The sequence below is a fragment of the Arachis ipaensis genome, chromosome B4 (assembly GCF_059453495.1).
Source record: "Arachis ipaensis isolate K30076 ecotype BB chromosome B4, ASM5945349v1, whole genome shotgun sequence".
NCBI classification, from domain to species: Eukaryota; Viridiplantae; Streptophyta; class Magnoliopsida; order Fabales; family Fabaceae; genus Arachis; species Arachis ipaensis.
The window spans coordinates 28571435-28582150 of NC_142439.1; the positions used below are offsets into that span (position 1 = coordinate 28571435).

The 10716-nt window shown below is 38.9% G+C and overlaps 1 protein-coding gene across 1 annotated transcript; it reads left to right on the forward strand.

Annotated features, from left to right (window-relative positions):
• The first annotated feature begins 2298 nt into the window (after positions 1 to 2298).
• Positions 2299 to 2934, forward strand: LOC148567032 (protein FAR-RED IMPAIRED RESPONSE 1-like). Its single transcript, XM_088484512.1, has 2 exons — positions 2299 to 2450; positions 2541 to 2934. The coding sequence occupies exons 1-2, from the start codon at positions 2299 to 2301 to the stop codon at positions 2932 to 2934; spliced, it is 546 nt and encodes a 181-aa protein (XP_088340638.1).
• The last annotated feature ends 7782 nt before the right edge of the window (positions 2935 to 10716 follow it).

A 10716-nucleotide genomic window follows, 5' to 3' on the forward strand; every position in this document is an offset into this window, starting at 1 on the left:
ATTTTGAATTGTTTTTAATTTAAAATTTGAAATAAATTAGGATTACCGTCAGTTATAAAATCAAACAACGACCTCCTTCTCTCAATACGGCGTGACCTCCATTCTCTCTATTTCTCCAAGAATCTCGCCCGCACAGCGTCGCCACGATCACCGCCTGCCGTCTAAGTCTGTTCCGATCGGCCTCGTCGTCTGCAAAGTCCACCGCCCAGCACCACGTTCCTCTCGTTTGGTGGATCTTCGCGGCAACACAGCACCCCGGATTGAGAGCGAGGACAGTGCGCAGTGGGTGTGTTCCGTCTTCCCGATGTCAACGTCACAAGATGAAGGTGTTTCAAGTGTGCTTCATCTTTCACGCATATCACCCTGCCGAAGTTCTTTAATGGAGTGCGATGTGGTTGAACCGCTAGGTTGTGTTCCATCTGCCGGCGGTAATGAGAATTCATCAAATCCACATGAAAATGTATCCGACCATTTCGTTGTCGACAGTGAGCAATCGAATAAGATGAGCAACTTACGTTCAAAATATTGATAATGGATGGTTATTTTTTCAACTGATTTAAAGTTTAAATCTCAATGCAAATGGCGTGTTTAATTATATGTTTAATGCTTACCCAGATACATCATAAACATTCATGATTCATCCAAATTTGTTATTGTTTTATATTGAATGGTATGTTTAAATGTATGGAGAATTTACATAAATTAATTAATCATGGCATATTGATTTGTCTCGGGAAGAGACTACTTCTTTATTGGACTATCTTCTATGAATTTATATAACCAAATTTTGATTGCATGTATAAGCATGAGAATTGATTACATTTGGAGATCTTGCTACTCAATAATTAATCACCCATGTTTCTATGCATGATGCCCATAAGTCCCCTGAAATCTTAGTAGTGATGTATGTTGAATTTAAGTTACAGCTAATGGTCTTATTACTATGAAGAATATATTTGAAAATAAAAATGTAATAGGAAAGAGTTATCAACTGATGGGGTATATAATATGCTTCCTGCATGTTTAGATAAGAATTTATGTATATAATTATACATTGAATGAATAAAAAAAGCAACTCTAGGGTAAAGCAAGTGCTAAAATCGAGTACTGAACTATGTGTATGATAAGAGTCCAATAAAAGGGTTTTGTTTTAGTTTCTTTGTAATACATTAGCCCAATAAAAATAAAATAATTTATAAAAAAGTAGAAACCAAACCAAAATGAGAAATATATACTATATAAATCTCACATGTTATACTATACTTTTTCGTATGGTATGGTAATTGTATGTATTGCATGTTCAGCTAGGTGAGGTACAATGACATTGTGAAAGAGAATACATAATAGTAACAATACTTATATAATAGGTAAAATGAAATAATTAATTCAATTACGCATCATTGTATTTTTATGCATTTGTTTTTAAGCTAAAATGGATAGGATGATTAAATTGATTTCTAGTTTTTGTTGCAATTTTGGTGCTGATTATTGAGGTTTTATTTACATGATATTTAATAAGGATTTTTCTTTCTTTTTTTTTTGTATTCTGTGTTTATTTTGGAATTGCAGGCCATGCGACTGTCGGATGTTACTGAGGTTGGAAGTGAAGAGATGGATATTGGTTGCGAGGTTTTGGACTCTAGTTCAATTTTGTGTAGTCATGATCCGCATGTTTGATTTGATCATTAATGGTAATGATTGTTTTTTTTATTTAATCTGAAATGTAGTTACTTGCCTTCAAGAAGACAAAATACCAAGAGTTGGAATGCAGTTTGTGCAGTTGCAGATGGCTCATGAATTCTATGTTACTTACGCAAAGAAAGTAGGATTTGCAACTAAGATAAGGACGACAACATGTGACAAGATCACAAAGAAACCTGTTAACCAAGCTGTCCACTGTAATCGGGACGGGTGCTGCAGGTCTCGTGTCAAAGCACCAATGCAGAAGAACACGATTTCAGCTGCTGGGTGCAAGGCAAGGATATATGTGAAGTTTGATAAGGACATGCAAGAGTGGGTTTTGTTCAAGGTTGATTTGAGGCATAACCCATATTCAGCAAGAAAGGCGGTGCACTACCATGAGTATAGAGATCTGACCATGCATGCGAAGTGCGTGATCAAGGATAATGATGAGGCTGGGATTCGACCAAACAAGACATTTCTAGCTTTGGCAAATGAGGCTGGGGGCCGTCTAACGTGGGATTCTTAGAAAAGGATTTAAGAAACTATATTACAGTAAGGCTCCAAACCAGCAACGTGAATGCGGATGTTAGGGAGATAATGAACTACTTCATAAGAATGAAGGACATCAATCCGAACTTCTTCTACGCGGTAAAGTTGGACGAGGAGTGTAAATTTAGAAGTGCAGTATGGGTGGATGCAAGATGTAGAGCGTCGTACAAATATTACGGAGACGTGGTGTCAGTTGATAGCACGTATAGTACAAACAGGTATGAAGTAGTTATGTTTTTTTTCCCTTTTTTTTTAATTTTGTTCGGTCGTGAGTGGGATTTCTTATTTGTGGTTATTTTTTCATGTAGGCATGGATTATCGTTTGCGTCGTTCATCGGTGTTAACTACCGTGGTAAGTCTACCCTCCTCGGTTGTGCTCTGCTGGGGAATGAGAAAATTCCAAGTTATGAGTTGGTTTTTAGCAAATGGGTGAAGTGCATGGGAACTGCTCCACCGCAGATCATCACCGATCAATGCAGATTCATTTTCCATGCCATCAGAAATGTGTTACCAGATACACGCCACCGGTGGTGCATCTGGCACACTATGAAGAAGTTACCGCATAAGTTTGGAGGTTATCGCCGGTATAGAGAGTTGTATGATGACCTCAATGACATTGTGTGGAACTCTCGGACTGTGGAGTCATTTGAGGATAACTGGTCTGAATTTATAGTTGAGTACAACTTACATAACAACACATAACTGTCAGGTCTGTTAGTGTACAATTACTTTACGCGCTTTAATTGACAATTATTTGGTATCTGGCTTTATCTGTTTTGTATTAATAAGTTCAGTGTAAGGTTTCTTTGCTAAAAATGGTTTTTTTTCTGTAGACCTATATTATGACCGACGCATATGGGTTCCCATATACTTCAAGGGTGAATTTTGGGCTGCCATGAGGAGTATGCAAAGGAGTGAGAGCATGCACGCATTCTTCGATAGATTCTTACACAGTAGGACTAGCTTGGTCCAATTTGTTCACGAATATGACAATGTGCTTGGAATCAAGGAGTAGAGGGAATTGGAGGATGATGCAGCAGATTTGAGGGGGTTATCACTTGTGCAACGAGCTCACCTATGGAGAGACAATTTCAGTAGGAGTACACTACCAGCATGTTTAGGGATGTTCAAACTGAGTTCGTGAAGAAGGCTGATTGTAGAGTCTCTGTAGTTGCTGAAGAGGGGCCATCGGTATGTATGAAGGTGGAAGAGGAGAAATTAGTCAATGATACTATTCTCTGCGTGCCATACGACATCCACTTTGATTGTTCCACACAGGAGGTTCGTTGTGAGTACAATCTCTTTTAGAGTTCAGGTGTGTTGTGTTGTGCTGACACTGTCTTGCAGTTTTCTATTCGTATAAAGTGTATAAAGTACCTACTTGTTATGTTCTCCCTCGATGGAGCAAGAACATAAAGCGCAAGCATACTTATGTCAAGAGTAGTCACGACGTCAGTCGGTCGGATGAGAGTCATGATGCATTCAGGGGATTATGTGCACACTTCTACAACGTTGCTCAAGAGTTCGTCAATGATGACGAAGAAATAGCTTTGCTGCATGGTGCTCTAGAAGAAACAAGGGCCAAGCTTGCTGCGCACCGTGCCAAGAAGAGGTCCGAGAGCGTGGCAGACACCCACACTAGTATTGGCTCACAGAGTTTGAATGTTGTCAGTGTAGTCGACATCCAAGGCCCATCAAAGGTAACCACAAAGGACCGGCCAAGGAATAAGAGGCTCGGCACTGCCCTAGAGAAGTCCTTCAAGAAATCTGCTCGGAGGAAAAACAAGAATGCCTCCCCGGTACATGTTTGTATCAATATCGACCTTGCATTTTTATTTGGTATAGTACCATGCAAGAAGTTAATTGTGGTCATTTGTTGTTGTGTTTAGCAGGGGTGCGTCCGGAGGCATCTCAAGATGTAAACTTCGGTGTTGTTGTCGGCCGGAATGATCCTTAACAAGCTGATGGCTTCATATCTTGTTTAAGCTCCTTCAACAAAAGTTAGAACATGTATGACATGGAAGCGCTTTTGTTTATTTTTAGTCTCCATGTATATGAGGTTGTGAATGGTATTCATTTATTACCAAAATTAGATGAAGATGGTGGTTTTATGTTATAAATATATAGTTTTAAGGTTTGTATGCAGTTGTTGCAAGAGTCCATACTTGATTAATTTCCAAGAACCATTTTACTTTGGCCAAAATGAACCAGTTTACTTTATTAATTTCAATGAACTGAATGCATAATGATTATAGATAATGGTAATTCTTGTCCTTACGAGTTAGGTTATTAAATTTGTTCTAACTTGCTTCATGCTATACTATATAGTCATTCGGTACGTAGTTGTTCGTTTTAGTTAGTGACTACATGGTTATCTTTTTTCACATACTTGAGATGTTCATTTCTGTATGTGATTGGATGTTTGCTTTTTTGTGAACATGGATGGTTATTCTTGGGTTCTTAGTTGTATATGATGCTTGCTGGCTATGTTTTATCTGACTATCACGGTTTCACAATGTTATTTTACACGGTCATTTGGTATATAGCTGGTCGTTTTAGAGGGTAATTACATTGTTATTTTTACCGAGTTACATTGGATGTTCGCCATTGTATGATTTTGGATGTTCAGTTTCTCATTATTCGTGGTTGGTTCTTCATCGCGTAATTCAACATATAATACTTGTAGCATGCATTCGAAAGGAATCACTTGATCTTGTGTTAACACCAATCATCATGATGTCATCACTTAACATATTCAAGTCAAATCTAAAATACAAAAGAGACATACCTGTGATAAGACTTAACAAACCGAATGTTCGGTCCAATATGAATCTAGATGGTTACTTTATTAAACAAAATAGATGGTCATTTTGACACATTCGTAGGTGTGTTTTGCTTGAACAACTATACACCAACAGATTCACAGAAGTTTATTTAAAAAAAAGTTCCACTAGAAAAAAGTCCTTGAAATGTATCATAAATAAATCCCCAAGAATCTAATAAGAAAGTAAGCTAAATATCTTATGGTAATTAAATTCACAGTAGGTAAACCTAAGTACGCTACTTCTTCCTCCCTTTGATTATCCTCCCCTTTGGTAATCCGTCCGCACGTTCTATCAATGTCTCATGCTAGGTGCAGTCAATGGTGATCTAAGACTTGGGAATGCTAAAGGCAATCCTAGAACTTCATATCCATCACTAGATTCATCTTAAAGCATAACCAAAATAGTAAAGCATAATTTAAAACCTTAACATATTAAAAAGGGTAATCTAACTTAGGGGATTTTCTAATCTACAGTCCTCCGCTGTCCCATAGCCTTCACCAACCTATCCTCCATGCGATTCCATCACCACCGCCTTCCGAACCTCCTCAATCCTAGTAGAAAGCACAAATAATATCAATGCAAGTAAAACATAAGTATAGACATATATGACAAGTAATTCAAATAGGCAATTAGGCATGTTATACAATTAGGCAAGCAATTACAAGTTGGCAAGGCAAACAAACAGATAGAAGATGCACATGGTGAATGCCTGTCCTATTAGCTGTGATATCATATTGTCGGTTCAACAGCCAACCCGACACATCTCCATGGAGATGTCGCCCTTCGGAATCATAATGGGAACCCCAGAGATATGGTGCTCAGAACACCATCCAGGATTTTGTGCCTGCACACTCTAGTGATCCGAAGGAATATGAGCGGAATACTCTTGCCACAGACCTCACATCTCAATGCAAGCGGGATAAACTACCGCCCTTACGCCGCCACCACTACCTCGACAGGCGGGATCCAATGCTGGGCACATAGCGTCTCAACAATCTCAATTTAAAAATATTACATCAGTGGTTTTTCAAAAATTCGTTATTTCAGTATACCAATGATTCATCATTCCAAATCTGAGTTCTTGACTAATCTCAACCACTGTAAATTCATAATTTTCATTCCGAACTCATTAGTTCATCAGGTTCTCAATTCATATATTATTCTTCCTTCTCTTCACAGAATTCAGATTTTGACACCAAACTTTGAACGATCATAACTTCCACTAGAAAAATCCATTTCCTACAAACTTTATATCCATTTAAAGATTTTTCAATGAACTTTAATTTAAAATAAATTTCAACAAATTTTAAAAACTGAGGCTCATGTTATGATCTGTCAAAGTTCACCAAAAGTCCGTTTTTACCAAAATTTCACCAGGTTCTCAATTTTCTAAATTCACAACGAAACTAAACTAAAACCACATTAACTCCATCCCACATCAGGTTTTACCTTTTATACTACAATCCACTACTCATATCATCAAATTCTCAAACCCAATTATCCATGATTTCACACTAAAAACCTCTTCTCATCCAACAAACATAACAATAATCATTTTACCACTTTCACCCATCAACATCAACCTCATTCATTCTCAATATCAATAATTCAACATTGTTTAACAACATCGATAATATTTCTCATTCAAATTCATCACACATCATACATCAACAACATTATTTAACAACATCAACAACATCAATTCCTCATACATCATCAACTAGCCAAATTCAACAATCATATCAATCTAAGCCTATCCTATGGGTCACTAGCCTAAGTGTCCAGAAATATTATATATTATATAGAGAAAATCGAAACCATACCTTGGCCAATTCCCAATATGCACAAAAACCCAACCACAACCAAGTCACCAACCAACTCCAACAAGCATCAACAATCACTCCAAAGCTCCAATCAAATGCCAACAATCACAATCCCAATCTATATACACATAATTTACAATAATTCAATCTAGGGTTCATCAAATCCACAAAATCACAAGAGATTTGAATTTCTCACCTTACCCAATGATGATTGGGACAAAACCCAATAGTAATTAAGTGCTAGAGGTATCTACACACCCAAAATCACAAAATTTCACTCAACACAAAACCCAAAAACTCAAATTTCTTAGGGTTGGAAACTGGGCAGAGGATTTCAAGAAACTTACCATAAGACTTAGCTAGAACTGATGGACTCGATGAGAGCTTCCCATACCCGCTGACGGCACGCGAATCGGAGTACCGTAGCTCGAGTTATGGTCAATTGATTGATGAGGTGAATAGTATTTCTTGTAAACCCTCACTCTCTTCTCACTTCAGTAGCTCTCCCTCTATTGAAGTGTGTGTAATGAGCTGAAGTGGGGTGCATTTAAGTGCTTATATATGTTGGGCTTGGGCCCAACTTGGTTCCGATCCAACCCGTTAGCGTTTTTAGCCCGTTTAGCCTAACTTTGGGTCAGACTTTTAAAATTAATGCCCGGTTTTTAATTTCTAATATTTTCCTGAGGTTTTCTACTGTTTTTATTTATTCTCGCCCAGTACCGGACAGACTTAAATTGGTTCAACTGGTTCAGCTGTCGGTTCTAGGTTTTACTTGATTTTTCGCTAAAAATACGTTTTCTGACTCAGAAAAATCTACTGAGTCCAAAAATCATATTTGATTTCCCTAATTCTCATTCTAAATTTTCAGAACCTAATTTGGGAAATTAATTTAATTAATTAAGCAATTAATTAGTCGCGGTTCTTACATTCTCCCCACCAAAGAAGAAATTTTGTCCTCAAAATTTAGTGATTACCTTAGAATAACTTGGGATAATCCTTCCGCATCTTGGACTCCAATTTCCAAGTATGATCTTCTACTCTAGCCCTTTTCCAAGTAACTTTAACCAATGAAACTTCCTTTCCTCGCAGTTTCATCATTCTAGTTTCATCAATTCTCACTGGTGTTACTTGAAATGTCAAGTTCTCCCTCAACTTGACTGACTTGGGCTCTAACACATGAGCCGTATCTAACGTGTATTTACAGAGTTTTGACACGTGAAATACGTCATGCAAGTTAGACAAGTGAGGCAGCAAAGCTACTTGATATGCCACCGGCCCGAATCGCCTCAGAATCTCAAACGGTCTAATGAACCTCGGATTCAACTTCTTTGTTTTGATTGCTTTGCCGATCCCAGTTGTTGGTGTAACCCTCAGAAATACATGCTCTCCTCTTTCAAATTCCAATGGTTTCCTTCTCTGATCCGCATAACTCTTCTGTCGACTCTGTGCAGTTAGAATCATCTCCCGAATCTTCTTAATCTTCTCAGTAGTCTCTGCTACCAAATCAGAACCTAAAACACTTACTTCACCGGCTTCATACCAACACAGTAGAGACTGACACTTCTCTCCATACAAAGCCTCATGCGGAGCCATTCCAATGCTCACATGAAAGCTATTGTTGTACGCAAACTCCACCAATGGCATGTAACAGTCCCAACATCCAGGTTGATCCAAAACACACGCCCTTAGTATATTTTTCAATGTCTGAATAGTCTTTTCTGACTGTCCATCTGTTTGTGGATGATATGCCGTGCTGAGACATAGTCTCGTACCGAAAGCTCTTTGAAAAGCTCCCCAAAACCTTGATGTGAATCAGGGATCACGGTCCGACACTATGCTTGATGGCACACCGTGCAATCTTACAATCTCCTTGATGTACAATCTCGCCAACTCCTCCATAGAATAGTTTACTCGGATTGGTAGAAAATGAGCGAATTTGGTTAAGCGATCCACGATCACCCAAACCGCATCAAATCCCAACCTAGTCCTCGGTAAACTGGTCACAAAGTCCATCGCAATTCCTTCCCACTTCCACTGAGGAATTTCAAGTGGCCGTAACATTCATGACTGTTTCTGATGCTCTATCTTTACCTTCTGACAAGTCAGGCACTTAGACACAACTATAACTACATCACTTTTCATCCCAGGCCACCAGAACATCTTTTTTAAGTCATAGTACATTTTCGTACTTCCTGGTTGAAAGGAAAACCCACTGTTGTGAGCTTTCGACAACAAGTCTTGTCTCAAACCCTCGACATCTGGTATACAAATTCTCCCCTTATATCTCCACAACACTTCACCATCCTTAGTGAACTCTCCATGCCTTTTCTTACCAACTGATTGAAATAATTGCTGAAGCTTTTGCTCATCTTGTTGATCCCTCTGTATTTCTGATTTAGACATACTTAAAATCTGTAACTAGTTCAAACAAGCTCTTCCGGCAACCTCACCAATATCCAACTTAAGATCCACAAACTTATCCACTAACTCCTCTTCCTTGATTCTCATCCAAGCTATCGCTAAAGACTTTCGACTCAACGCATCCGCCACCACGTTCGCCTTTCCAGGGTGATAACTTAATTCAAAATCATAATCCTTTAGCAACTCCATCCACCTCCTCTGACGCATATTAAGCTCTTTCTGATCAAAGATATACTTGAGACTCTTATGATTAGAAAAGACGCTAAACCTCACTCCGTACAAGTGGTGACTCCAAATCTTCAATGCAAACACAATTACCGCTAATTCCAAGTCATGAGTTGGGTAATTTACCTCATGCGGTCTCAGCTGACGCAATGCGTATGCCACCACATTCCGGTGTTGCATCAACACGCAATTCAAACCCTTCAGTGATGCATCACAATACACTTCAAACGGTTCATGTGGTTCTGGTAAAATCAAAATAGGCGCTGAAGTTAACTTTTTTTTCAAGGTCTGAAAACTTTCTTCACACTCCGACATCCACACAAACGGCACCTCCTTCCGGGTTAACTTGGTCATCGGTAGTGCAATCCGGGAAAATCCTTCAATAAATCTCCGGTAATTCCCGCTAAGCCCAAGAAACTCCTAACTTCCGTCACCGTTGTTGGTCTTTCCCATTCCATCACTGCCTCTACTTTCGAAGGATCTATGGCTATTCCTTCTTTGCTCACCAATGACCTAAGAACTTCACATCCTCCTTCCAGAACTCGCAGTTAGACAACTTAGCATACAATTTCTGCTCCTTTAGAATTTGCAACACAATTCTCAAGTGTTCCTCGTGCTCCTTCACCGTCTTAGAATAAACTAAGATATCATCTATGAAAACCACCACTAATTTTTCCAAAAAGGGATGAAACACTCTATTCATGTAATCTATGAATACAGCAGGTGCATTCGTTAACCCAAGGACATCACGTAAACTCGTAGTGTCCATAGCGCGTCATAAACGTAGTTTTCGGAATATCCTCCTCTTTCACCCTTATCTGATGGTAACTTGACCTCAAATCAATCTCTGAAAACACCCCATCTCCTTGAAATTGATCCATTAAGTTGTCGATTCTAGGCAACGGGAACTTGTTCTTCACAGTCACTTTGTTCAGCTGTCGGTAATCCACACAAAGTCGCATTCCTCCATCCTTCTTCTTCACCAATAAAACTGGCGCTCCCCACGGAGATACACTTGGTCGAATGAACTTCTTGTTCAGAAGCTCTTCCAACTGAGTCTTTAATTCTGCCAGCTCTATCGGAGCCATTCTATACGGCGCAATCAATACTGGTCTGGCTCCCGGCACCAATTCAATCGCAAATTTGATCTTTCTTGGAGGTTGGAACTCAGGAATATCTTCCGAAAATAC

What these genes read in the sequence shown, in the direction of transcription:
- LOC148567032 (XM_088484512.1), top strand. Translation starts at nt 2,299, where the DNA reads ATGAAGGACATCAATCCGAACTTCTTCTACGCGGTAAAGTTGGACGAG. An exon ending in AGCACGTATAGTACAAACAG is followed by an intron (nt 2,451 to 2,540) that starts GTATGAAGTAGT and finishes TTTTTCATGTAG; the next exon opens with GCATGGATTATCGTTTGCGT.